The sequence below is a fragment of the Ischnura elegans genome, chromosome 4 (genome assembly GCF_921293095.1).
Source record: "Ischnura elegans chromosome 4, ioIscEleg1.1, whole genome shotgun sequence".
In the NCBI taxonomy this organism is placed as follows: Eukaryota; Metazoa; Arthropoda; class Insecta; order Odonata; family Coenagrionidae; genus Ischnura; species Ischnura elegans.
Window position 1 is genome coordinate 68,013,551 of NC_060249.1, and position 13,613 is coordinate 68,027,163.

Sequence of the window (13,613 nt, forward strand, 5' to 3'; positions counted from 1 at the left end):
CAGTTTACATCCGATTAAATATTGGTTTTTATTTTATTTTTTTTAAATATGTTACTTGTCTTTCAAAGAAACCTCGGCACGAATCTTCCCCAGCCGTTTAAACAGTGGATGGATAGTTCCTTGTCAAGATAAGATAGCAGCTACAAGCTTTGCGAACGATTTTTCATTATGCTATTCATACCGATTTCTTTCATAAGTTACTCTTCAAACTAATACAGTTTTCTTCAATCATGTCCACGGGGCTAAAGTGTAGTTCCTAATGAACTAGTAGATCAAAATTACTTATGTAATGGTATCCATGTACCTTTACAGCACAAATACGTCGCATTAAGACTCTTTAAATAACCTGGAAACAAAATGTCGACATTGGCGCGAGCGGAAGAAGAGGAATTTCCTTAATCAATTATTCTTTTCTCCGGGATATTTTCTTCAAGGACAGGAATGGGGATAATTTATAGTAGTCTCTACGCTGTGTAGTTCCTAATAACTCTGAATAGATGACTCTGCCTCCGCTCTCGCCGCCATTTTCGTCGAAGACAGGCTGGCATGGTGCGAGTCCTACCTCTCCGCTCAATTGGGCAATGGAAGAAGTCATTTGGTCACCAATGGATGATTTTCGAACTTTTAGTGTCGCATCTAGAGCTCTTTTTCAACATAAAAAATTAGCAACGAGAAAGTAAGATAGTATATGAAATTGTGATAATTTCGTCGCGATATATATTTACGGGATTGAAAGAACTCATAAGAGCAAATATTTTATAAATTTTGGTAGTGAGTATAGCTCTTTCTATGCCCTTAAGAGCATATTCATTGTCTGATTGTCTTGAATTTGTTCCAAAGCTCGACTATGCGTACTGTTAGTTTAATACTGATGTTGAAATTCCAGTAAATCATCAATTTATTTCATTTTTAATCTTCCTCCACCTCCTACAACCATTCTCTTGTGTTTTTGTCCAACTATGTAATTCGATTGGTTTTTGATGAAAACTGCTAAATCTTGCCTATCCGGCCGTAAATGATTTTATGCGACGAATGCTGTACTGCTGTCTAGTCAAGTACAATTCCATCTACGAAAGAGAAACATTAGTGGCTTGGTTTTACTCACTGCTTTTGTGAATGATTTCCCAATTTATTTTCCTTGTAATAGCAATGGCAAAGGCATTAACTACAGTTTGAGGTTCTACAATATATCCATAGTTGGTTAAAAATCGTTATGAAAAATTAATTATCCATTTACTAAGCTATGTAGCTTAATGGACAATGTATTCATTATGAAAAATTCCAAATTCATCGAATCCTAACGTTTTGAGATTCAGCTAAATTTTTTCAACCAGTGTTTGCAAACCTTGAACTCAATTTACACTGCCTTTTAATTTCATTGATAAATTCCTATTGAAGTTGATGAATTGACGTCGAGCGGGCTAGTTATATATGTTGATGTCGCTTCCATCATATACTGTAGCTTTAATTAAGCCTGCGGTCCTGCTCTTGTCGCCTGCTCAGTGCTCAAGGCCTACATTCGCCACAGTGGAGCCATTCGCGAGTGTAGGTGAACGATATGAGACGGGATGATGAAGGAGAGAAAGAAAGAGTGGGAAAGAGAAACGAAGAGATAAAAGAAAGTGGAGGGAGGGTGTGCAATTTTGCTCGATTAGTGAGTGGATCTGTGGTCACATACCGGGAGAACACAAGCCCGCACCAATGCCTGAAAATCATATGTACACTTTGAACTCTACTTACCGCTCAGACCTCTCCCAATCCCGGAACCCTTTAAAAAACCAACAAAGGGTTTTTTTTGTCATCTTGCTCGTCAAGGGTCACGGCATTCCTAGTAACATTGACTGTTTTTCTACCTCCTGCAAGTTTTTTCTCTAAAAATAACAAATCGTTCTCACTCTGTAAAGGTAAGGGAAAAACGTATTATTTCCATCACAAAACACTATAAAAATACAAATGTTAAAAAAACAGTCAGTAAATTCAAAAGTGAGCTAGAAAGAACTTAATGAAATTTCTTCCATTTAATTATCCATTTAACTTAGCACATATACACAGCATGGCACTATTTATATCTATTTCACGATGTCCCAGTTATGAAAGTTTCCTGCGAAAAGGTGGAGTGTACATTTTTTTTAAAGGTGGGATGGAACTACATTATTTATACTCAGGGCAGGTATTTGTGGTGTGTATGGATATTGGTTACACACTGCTAATTGCTATATTAAGTCAAATACATTGAAATCAACATAAATGCGAGCAGGCAAAATGCAGGAAGAGTAATGAGGATTTGGTCTAGAATTAACAGCAAATTGAATCATTACATGCGAACATTGATACAAACGGGTAAACATAAGCCCATCACCTCTACAACAACATAAAGAAGAAATAATAAATGAAAAGGCGAAAATTTTTTACTCGCCTACGGAAACTGGAAAATAAGAAAGATTAAATGCATATCTCAAAGAGTAGGAAGGCACAGAGCAGGGGTACAGTTACTCCGATGATACCATGTTTTCACGAGCGTATCTGCAGCTGAACTTAAAAAAGCATTATCCAGCTAAGACAGATATATGTACCACAACGTGCAAAAATAATGAAAATCCACGACAGAAAGGGGAAGGAAAGTTTGCAATTATTGGAGGGTGTGAAAGGTCAAAAATCAGAAAGCATTCAAGCTAGATTTTTTTAAGCTCAGCTTGGACCTAGGAAGTGGATGATATTTTCTTAAAGTAGAGGGTAGTAGATGCAAAATTTACGTGGAAGTAATTTTAAAGGCTTTGAAGGACTGATCGAAAGCGAAACTAATTTGCTAATATTGTATAATTGATTTTATTCCTTTAATAACCTATGAATTTGACGGCAGCATGTGATATATCGTTGTTTGTGAGTCTAAAATGATTGCATGCAAACATTCATGAAAACATATAAACCTATGCCCAGCACCTCTAAAACAACATAAAAATGAATAAATAAATAAATAAATAAATAAAAAGGTGAAAACTTTTAACAGGCCTACAGAAACTGGAAAATAAGAAAGATTAAATTCATCACTCAAAGTACAGGAAGACACCGAGCAAGGGTATAGGTTCTCCGATGATACCATTTTATTTGGATACGGTTAGCATCATTGCGTTTTATCAATATTCTTCATGGCTGACGATTCGTTTGAAAAATCCTCCAGTCGGATTTTCCCACCCGTGAATTTTAGAAATAGTCTTCAATCGCTTTTGAAGCCCCTCTGCTCTTTTCTCCCATTACGTAATAGTGGAAGCCGCTCAACTTCAAGCATTTCTTTGTGCGCCGGCAGCTAAAAGAATGTCCAGGGTTACTAGTCGAGAATCGGCGAAGTAAAAAGCAAAGGAAAATTCCCATCTTTCCCTTCATGCTTAGATAAGCGATGCTCTACGTCTAGCCTATTGTCCCCTTCTTTCCATCGAGATTCCCCGTTGGACGAACGCGCGCTGTTTCTCGCAGTTATTGAATATACTACGAGGGGTGGACACAGTTAGCTTCTCGGTTGGAAAGATTGAAACGGGAACGAAATCCATTTTAGAGGTCGAAGTGACGTGATTATTCAACTCCTTTCGTCGAAATAGGCGCTTCGCACGTGTCCATAGTTATGTAGGTGGGCCGGAGAATGAGGAACGTGAAGGAAATAAAAGCAGGGGCGGAAATTGACGGGCTTGGAAGAAAACTGACTGGGAGAAATCACTTTCTCAAACTATTTCCCAGCAGCGCGGCGGTGGGGGCGGGTAGCGGAATATTATCCCCACATTTTCCATTGATTGAGGTTTGACATTGAGTTTAACAGAGTATAATATCAGTTAAAACAAGTTGAATATTTTTTGGGAATAATATTATATTTAATATATTATAAATTATATTATATATTTTTTTAAAAATATATTTTTAATATTTTTGACAGTAAAGGACACGCAGGCTTTTATGGTGGTTTCCTGCATTTTTATTTGGGTATTTCTCGCGTTGTTTTTTATTTAGTCTCGGCTTTATTGGGAATAGCTTTGTCATGATCTTAGGGCTAGATGAATTCCTATAACACCAGCGAAAATGTCCAGAAAAATTATTAAAGCAGAAAGCCATGAATTATCGAAGTTCAATAGTTAACAGAATGGATGTTTGGAAAGAATTGTCATTTTTCTTACATTATCTGTTCTTCATTCTTCGCTTTCTTTCCCCAAGACTGATCGATATTTTCCTCGGCCGTGTTTATTGTTTACAAAATGTTTTGATGTTTCCAAGTCGAGGATTTTCCAAGTCACTTGATCATATGTTTATTGAAGTTTCACGGACTATGTCGCCAGCCCATTCCCTACTACATATTATAAAGTTTTTACCCCTTCACCCCTTTAAGGAGAGTGTCACATGAAAAAATGGGTCGTTCTTACGACCCACTGCTTACGCAGGGTCGCCGTCTGTGATGCTGCGGCATTATATTTCCTCGCAAGGTCGGAGTAGGGTGAGGCGAGGTGTGACGTAACACCTCGGCTACCTATTTATTTTGAGCTTGGACGAACGGTGGAAAGGGTTGGTTCGCGTCGCGTCGTGAGAGGAATTGTGCCCTCTTTTCTAATCCATTAGCTAGCGCGGCACATGTATGTGTAACGCACACGGCACGTGGCTAGTGAAAACTATTGAAGATGATGACATCATTTTGTATCCTAATATCATTCTCGTATATTTCTTGGCGATGTCTCGTCAGGCCTGTAAGATCGAGTTAGACGACCGAATGTGACCCTTTTTTCTGAAAGAGTAACGAATCCTTTTCTGATACACCCATTATTTTTTCCGAGGGTCAAAAAGAATGAAAAATAATACCAAATTCAATTTGGAGATATGGTTGATCACTTATACTATTTTCGTACCATTGAAGTACGATTAGTTCTTCGGTACTCACTCAGTTCACACATTTCCCTCTCTGACATTTGTGTGGTCTTCCTTGCCCTCGTAAACCTCCATTTCAACCTTCCGTTAACATTATTTTCACTTTCGGAGTTAACCTTTTTCATTCGCCCAGCCAGGAAGGAAGTGGATGGTTGCGTGTATCTCATCTTAAAGGAGGGAACTTTATTCTAATAGCCGTCATTTTCTCCGTTTATTTGAGACTTTTTTTTACACTGTCACGTTCAGAAGAAGGTAGCTTATATGTCATCTAATTGCGTTTTGCGCTGATGATACATGCCGGAATCTCTTCTTCTCTTTCTGCATAAGGAATCCTTTGTTGGAAAATATTTCTTCGTCGATGAATGTTTTCTTCGACTCCGGTTTGACGTGGGAATTACCCTAATGCGATGATGTCGAGCCGAAGAGGCTCCACCAACGGTGACGTCATGTGAGTACGTCTCAACTGAAGTAGGGGAAAGACTGGGTCCTTCACGTTCGATAAACAGACCAAGGCATCGAAAATTTGCGTATGTAGCTAGAATTTGGGGTTAGCTAGATATTTCGAGTGGAGATCGTGTGGAGAGTGCAAGGGAAATTGCAAGGGGGATACGTAGACTATAGCCCCTCTCCTCTATTTGGTCTATCATTACACTTGTTCAATTAGAATGTACGTAGAAAATTGAGCATAGAAGATTCATAATCCCCAATTAACATGGCGCTTAAGAAGTTTATGAGGCTGGCTTTTTATTCCATGCAGGTTTTTAGAAAAAAACTTGGTACAGTAATATGCTTAATATTTATTCCCTTTCGATATAAAATATTTTACTCCATTTGATGTTTTATTAATAGCTCTCGATTGCCACACATGAAATTAGGTTCGTATTGTCGGCCAAGGTTTCCCAAAATATTTTCCTGAAACTTCATTAACATATCGTCCACATTAATGGGGACTGCCTAGTAGAAAGGCACAATATTTTTTCAATTAAAATTGGAAGACTTTTTGTTATAGTTATAAAACTCATTTTCCCTCTGTAATCTAGTCAAATAATAAATTTTATTAAATAATTGAGACTTAAGTAGTTTCAGTGTATCCGACTGAAGGAGGTGATTTAATATAGGAAGGGGACCGACCGGGTTTATTCGCAAAATTTTCCATGAAAACCCTAGGATATTTGTGGAAATGTGTGGAAAGCCTAGGATATTTGTCAGAGCCATGTGATTATCACCGCGGCCCCATGATATCTGCACACTACAGTTTGGGAATGGATGCTGTAAAAATTTTGGCGGCAGGTTAGTGTTATAGGTTAGCAGCGCTTTAAATGGTATTTACAAATTACCACTGATATTGGTCTGGGTCGCTTGAGAGGGGAGGGTGGTTCAGGATATATAAATCTAAAAAGTATGGTGATTTAGAAAGAGGATGGGTACTAGGAGAGCTTGGTGTATAATACAGGTTTTTCCTTAATAACTTTGGGTGGAGGGTCAGTCAAGTTAACGTGCTGGATGGAAGATTGGGATGCGGGAATTGGGGATGCTGGGATCAAATCCATTTAGACTCACGTTGACGCGGTGGCGAAGGCTGTGATGGTGGCTGGCGCCAGACCGCAGTAGAACTTGAACGGATTTTTTCGCACGAAGACGAAATAAATCAACTGCATGAAGACGAGTTGGTAGATGAAGACTCCGAGGACGACCGTGAAGATAAACCAGCCCAGTTGACTCATCACGAGGGACAGGTTGTCCACGGATATGATCTTGCCGCATATAACGCTGCTTATCCCAATGGGGGTAAGCCTGTAGACGAGAAAAAAGTGATAAAAAGAGAGTTCGCAAGGTTTTTTTAGAGATGTTTATCGAACTTCAAGAGACGGACGATTATGATTCCTCTATTCTTATTCTCCTGCATCGAGAACTTCGATTGGTTGATTACGCTCCGGGGTCATAATCTGCTAGGTCTCGGAAATATTGAGACACGGCAATGACGTAATTTTGACTTAAGAGCTTCAAAAATGTGAAACAGAACGATTGAAACTTTGAAACTCATCGAGGATGAACCTGATTATTTGAAATCTTTAATGCAAAGGGTCCAAATAATCCAATTCAAGCAAACATTTGGAAGAAAAACTTCGCAAATCCATATATATTAAATTCATTTTACTACCATTTGCCATTGAATGCTCGACATCATCATCAGGACGTCATGATGTCGACAATTCAGTGCAACCTTGTCGTAAGATATATCGCATGGGTGGATTTTCTTGTCAAAGTGTTAATTGAATTTCTCAAAGCTAGGTCTGAAGTGGCTTCTGTTGTCAATTAAAATGTATTAAAACATGTCACTTATGAGTCTATCGATCATTTAAAAAAATCGTCTGTCTCCATTTTTAAAAGGCGCTGATCCTGTTTCTTGTCAGGCCCAAGTAGACGTGGTCCGATTTTTTTGCGGCCAGGAAGTCGCTGCATTTTGGTCTAACCAGCTTATTATTGGGGACCTTTAAGAATATGAAACAAATAATAGAATGGATTACAGATAGAATGGTCCTCAAGACTTAAGAGAAGAAAAAAAGAGGGAGAAGATGTCTAACAATTTCGAAATAAGGGCAAAGAACTTATTTTCTTTCAAAGGAAAACATTTTAATTGAAACGAAAAGCACATTGATGCGTAGTTTTCCGCGGCGTTGTCTAGATGATGTCTCCATGTTCCTGGGTTTCACCGCGTGGATTTTCTTTGTGACTGTCACTGTTTGTGATGGTCACAAAGAAAATCCACGCGGTGAAACCCAGGAACATGGAGATATCATCGAAAAGCACATTGTCAATTGCATAGGGATACCTCTATAGTCATAGGGTAATATGAAGATATTTGCGTCAAAAAGGGTTGTTTGACCGTGCTCCGCTGTACTCATGGCAGTGACCTCTCATGATATAGATTTTTTGAATACACCGTATGCGAATGATCCGATTTATTGTTACGGTCATCGATTTATTATCAACGCGGCAAAATTCTTAAAAGAATTTTTTGATGTTGATGCTTTGATTATTTAATCCTTTATTTGGAATGCCTCCCATTTTTTTCAATTTTTATAGTTATCAATATGACCATGAGGTGTATAAATTTTCATTTATCAAGCTTCTTTAAACTTTTATACATATACACCACCGCTTTTTACTCTGGTTTTACAGTTTACGGTTTGAGAACACTTGTTTGGACTGTGTTTTTTAAGGCATTCCTCTATACTCATAAGGAAATATGAAGATATTTGACCAAAGGTTTTTAAAATAAAAAATGAATGGCATGAAAGATGCTCTCGATGTTCCCAAAATATTTTAAGATGCGGTTGCATTGGGTCAGTGATACATCTTTCGGGGTCCGCGCTAATGTTAAAATATCCATTACATATAGGATATATCAGTGTTGATAAATCCATGCTGATCATTCTTTATTAGACTGCATGTGATCTGTTGATCTGTTCGCCTTTTAATCTTCATAATTACTTACCACATGACCCCGGTGACCATCCTCATGATGACCTCGTCAATGGTGGTGAAGAAGTCGATGACCACGCGTGCCTTCTTACCCATTGTCCCGAGAATGGTCCCGAACACCAGACAGAAGAAAATTATTCCCAGGGTATTAGTGCCTTCCCTAAGAAAAATAGAAGGCATGGAAATAAAACATCTTCCAGTTTATGCAAGATACATTACGACAAAGAAAAAATGACGAAGTGTTATTGTAGGTGCACAATTTCATCACCACAAATTAATTTAATGATTGTTTTCTGCAGGTGTTTGGTAATTTCTCAAATTTAAGTCTCCCATATCGTGAGTCTTATAAGTTTTTTTAACCTTCAACATTTCATCCTAATGAAGTCATCCAAACACATTTTTGAGGTGACATATCTCATGCTTATGTGTGAAATATTTTTATCGAAATACCTACAACAGTAATTGCCTCATTATGCTCTGTTTGTGATATCTGTCCGATATGATTTTTTGGAGCGCTAATGATTGTTCCTGTATACTTAATTGGCTCCCTATGTATACTAATAGCGAATATCCATTGGAAACTGTTTGAAATTAATGATAGAAGTCCTTGATGTCTTCTTAATCTCGTAGCCAACATCATAAAATAAGACGGATTGGTATATAGTGTGAAAATTTTCAGCTCACTCCTCACTACCTTTAAAGTGTGCCTTTTTTATAATATTTACCTTATCCAATAAATTTCACAAGGCAATGTAACAGAGCTAATTGCCTTCGCACTATGTTCCAATTCTTCTTCAAGCATATTTCTTTAGCACTTTCGACTAAATACTTCTAAACGCTAAAGCGGTGCTAAATTTTCCTTTCTCCTAAAAGGCGGGCGAGGGAAGTCCCTGAATATCTTATGTGAGCCCGCTTATTTCCTTGTGATCCACAGGTTGTCGCAGAGAACCGGATAAAAATGGCTTATCAGCGTATCGACCAACAGAGAGCATGCCTACCAATTAGGAGACGTGCCTCTTTGACCGCGAAGTATCATGCCATGAGTTTAATGCCATAATTAATTCACATTTGACGCCTAATTACTTCTCCAGCGAACCCATAAGAGGTGACACGGTCACGTGACTCTGCTAGCTCTCCTCTTGTGTTCCTCCGATTTTATAGTCACTCTCGTAGTACCGTAAATTATTAACATGTTATGTAACCCTTGTCATGCGGAAGAGATGAGGAAATTTATATTTTCACGGTGAAGCTTTGATTTTACACGAGGGCCATGCTTCATGACAAGGCATTGAAATAATTAGGACTAGTTTTTCAGGACTTATTTTTCACCCGGAAAATACTTTCAGCGTTCTTCTTGCTGCGCATGTGGTAGATAGATGTATACTCTCTACTATAGTCTCCAAAAGCCTTTGTGCATCCGCGCTCAATTCGTTGGTCGAATGAATTGGGCGACTCTCTGGTAAAAACGTTGGAGGTTTGGCACGCCATGCGCAGGAACTTGGGCCCACGCTGGAATAGGTGTGCGTCGCCGAAACCCGAAAAGAAATGCTTGCGACGCGTCGGGGCTCTAATATCTGGAGTCAAACAGCAGAACAAGGAGCTCGAGAGGAAGAATGTGGAGCTGAGGAACCTCGTGTCCACTCTCGCAGCGATCGGAGCTTCATCTTTCGGGATATCAGCCCAGACAGCGGCTCTTACTCCGTCACACACACAGACTCTTGCGCACCCCGTCATAATAATCATTTTGGTGGTGAAAATCTGCTCCTCGATGAGCCACATACTTTTCGACCGCACCGAAGAATAGACGCTCCCAATCCTGAGGGTTCGTTGTTCGCCAATGCGGAGGCGTCGTTCAGCGGCTTTGCCTCATCATCATCATCATCAGTGATTACTGTCCTTAGACAGGTTTCCACTGGACTTCTCTCCATCTTTCTCTATCCTGAGCATCCTCCTTTAGGTCTTTGTATTTTCTTCCTCTTCTTATATCATCCAACATTCCCATCCTCCTTCTTCCTCTTCCTCTCTTTCCTTCTATCTTCCCTTCTATTATTCTCCGTTCCAAACAATTCCTTCTTAATATATGCCCTAACCAACTTGCCTTCCTCTTATGAATCATATGTATTAATTTTCTTTCCTCGCCTATTCTTCTTAGAACTTCCTCATTCTTCACTCTGTCAGTCCACTTCACTTTCAACATTCGTCTCCATACCCACATTTCAAAACTTTCTAAATATCTCTCCTCCTTCTTTTTAACAGTCCATGATTCACATCCGTACAACACTACACTCCACACAAAACATTTCATAAACCTCTTCCTCATCTCTATTGGAATTCTTTTTGCTGTTAACAATGCTTTTACCTTTCCATACGCTCCTTTACCTATTGATATCCTTCTTCTTATTTCCTCAGTACAACTTCCATTCCATCTTACCAGACTTCCCAAATATTGGAAAGTCTGTACTTGCTGTATGATATTTCCTTCTAAGGATATACAAACACAACCTTCTTTTCTGCTGATTCTCATCACCTTGGTTTTATTTATGTTTAAGTTCATTCCAAATTCCCTCCCCACATCCATTATATCATCCATCACTTGTTGTAAATCTTCTTCACTTTCTGCCAGCACTGCCTGATCATCTGCATATTTAATTGTTTTTATTCTTTCTCCTCCTATTACAACTCCTCTAGCTTTTTCTAAAGCTTTCTCCATCATTTTTTCTGCATAAACATTTAAGAGCTCTGGAGAAAGGCAGCACCCTTGCCTCACTCCTCTTCCTATGCCAATTTCTTCTGTTTCATCATCTCCAATTTTTATAACTACTACCTGCCTACAATACATCTCCTTTATTAATCTCCTATCTTTCCAATCAATGCCAATGTCTTTCAAAATGTTCAATAACACATTCCAATTAACCTTATCAAATGCCTTTTCCCAATCAATAAAGCAAATGTACAAATCTCTATTCACTTCCATCATTCTTTCTCCTATCATCCTCAAGCATCCTATTGCATCACGAGTCCCTTTACCCTTTCTAAATCCAAATTGATCTTCTTCCATATTTTCTTTAATTCTTTCTTCGATTCTTTTTAATATAATCCTTGTAATTACTTTGGTAACATGGCATATAAGACTAATTGTCCTATAGTCTTTACATTCTTTGGCATTACATTTCTTTGGTATTGGTATTAGAATAGTTTTAAGTAGATCATCAGGCCAGCTCCCGGTATCATATATCCTATTGATTAAATTTGTTAATCGACTCATTGCATTGTTACCTAGGTTCTTTAATGCTTCTGATGGTATTCTATCGCATCCCATTGCTTTCCTTTCCTTGAGATCCTTGATTGCCTTTTCCACTTCTCTTCTCAGTATGTTTGGTCCTCTATTCACCTCTTCACATTCCCATTCCTCTTCCAGCTCCATCTCAGAATGATCGTCTTTACTATCATATAGTTCTTTCACATATTCTTTCCATATGTTTTTGTTTTCCTCAACACCTGTTGTTATCTTTCCGTATTTATTTAACATTCCTTGTTTACTTATTTTCTTTGGCTCTCTTTTTGTGAACTTTTTAGCTGTTTTATACATTTCTTCCAATCTCCCTTGTTCTTCTAGGACTTCCATCTTTTCGCATTCTCTCTCCATCCACTCCTCTCTTGCCTTATCAGTTAATCTTCGTAGTTCATTGTTAAGTTTCCTATATTGCCCTTTTCCTTCTTCAGTGTGAACATTTTTCCACTTTCTCCTTTCCTCCATTTTATCTATCATGCTCTGAGTGATCCATTCCTTCCTATTTCTTTCCTTTTGTACAACACCAACTTCCTCTTCTAAGACTTCCCATATTACATCCCTAATGTTATTCCATTCCTCTGATACCTCATTACTTTGTCTTACATCTTCCAATTTTTTCTCAACATTTTTATTACATGCTTCATTGATTATATTATATATGCTTCATTATAGGCTTTGCCTATTCGGCCTCAATTCCGGAGAATATGTTTTGCTCCTGAGTGGTGAGATTTTTGTGTCCGGGACTGTACGTGCATGAGAACGAAAATCCTCTGGAAGATATTGGAATTTGTTTTTTTGCTTTACAGTTTATAAAGTTATTTTATCCTTAAATTTAGTTGTGAATAGCCTCAAAAATCGACAATTCGATGAAAATTTGCCTCTTCTAAAGGAGATACCGAATTTTGCCATAAACATTATTTCATTTTTTTTCGAGGATTTAGACGCGTTTAGTGAAGTCTGGTTGCGAGTTCATAGAGAAAGGGAGCCGGTATGAATATCCTTGTGACTTGAGAGCTATCCATGTATTAGTGTTCATTAAATTAGCATGATTACCTAATACTGTGCACAAAAAATATATGCTTAGGTAAAAAGTAATCCCTGATCACTTACCTGTACTGTATGGAGCGCACTAGCTCGATGTCCGGCTGTATGACGGTCTCTATGTGGTGAGCACTCCTAATTCCCTTATTAACGTCCACCTCGTCCTCAGATGTCGCGTTACTTATGATCACTTTCTTGGGTACGTAGACCGTATGGGCCTGCATTCGAAAACAATCCACTGATATAGTTTGAAAAGTCCCTAAGAAGCTCGAAATAAACTTGAAAAAAAGGTGGAACCAATATTTATGGAATTGGCGACCGGTGAGTCAAAGGTATATTTGTGAACTCAAAAAATAATAACTTTTTTATCAATACATGAAATATTTGTGATCAAGAAGTCGGCCAATTGACATTCATTGAAATTGTATCTCCTACAATGAGCTTTTGAGATGAAATTACTGTGCTGTCATGTGATTGCCTATATGGACTGGTACTTCTAGGTGCCCATATTACTGCTGGTTCCTGAAGAATGAATCATTAGAGCTCATGTAGTGGCATGACGTGACAAGTACAAATGATGGTAATCTATCAAGATCAAAAGAATTAAAGATCAAATTTCAAGCACTTGAAGTTTTAATTATTATTTTCATGGTTCATTATGTTGCTATAATTGAGGAAAATGTTCTTAGTCTTTGCTTGGAATTGCATATCATTCAGATAAATTTTTAAACGCGATTAAAATGTTTGCTCTTTCTTTCTCACCTGCTGGAATGCTGCCTGGAACAAGTTGTCAGGGAAGATATTCCTGTAAAAGTAATATATGAAGCAAATAGTTTATTCTTTAGTATTCCCATTATTTTCACTTCCCTCTGGTCTGAGTGAAAATAAAAGGAAG

At 38.1% G+C, this 13,613-nt stretch overlaps 1 protein-coding gene across 2 annotated transcripts in view; it reads right to left on the reverse strand.

Moving 5' to 3' along the window:
* LOC124157633 (excitatory amino acid transporter) overlaps window positions 1-13,613 on the reverse strand; it is a 168,450-nt gene that overhangs the window by 19,755 nt on the left and 135,082 nt on the right. For both annotated transcript variants that reach the window (XM_046532533.1, XM_046532532.1), the window contains 4 exons: window positions 13,481-13,523; window positions 12,788-12,936; window positions 8,399-8,545; window positions 6,460-6,693 (listed from right to left, as the gene is read on the reverse strand). In XM_046532533.1, coding sequence (XP_046388489.1) covers window positions 6,460-6,693; window positions 8,399-8,545; window positions 12,788-12,936; window positions 13,481-13,523 — 573 coding nt within the window. The remainder of the gene's footprint in view (window positions 1-6,459; window positions 6,694-8,398; window positions 8,546-12,787; window positions 12,937-13,480; window positions 13,524-13,613) is intronic.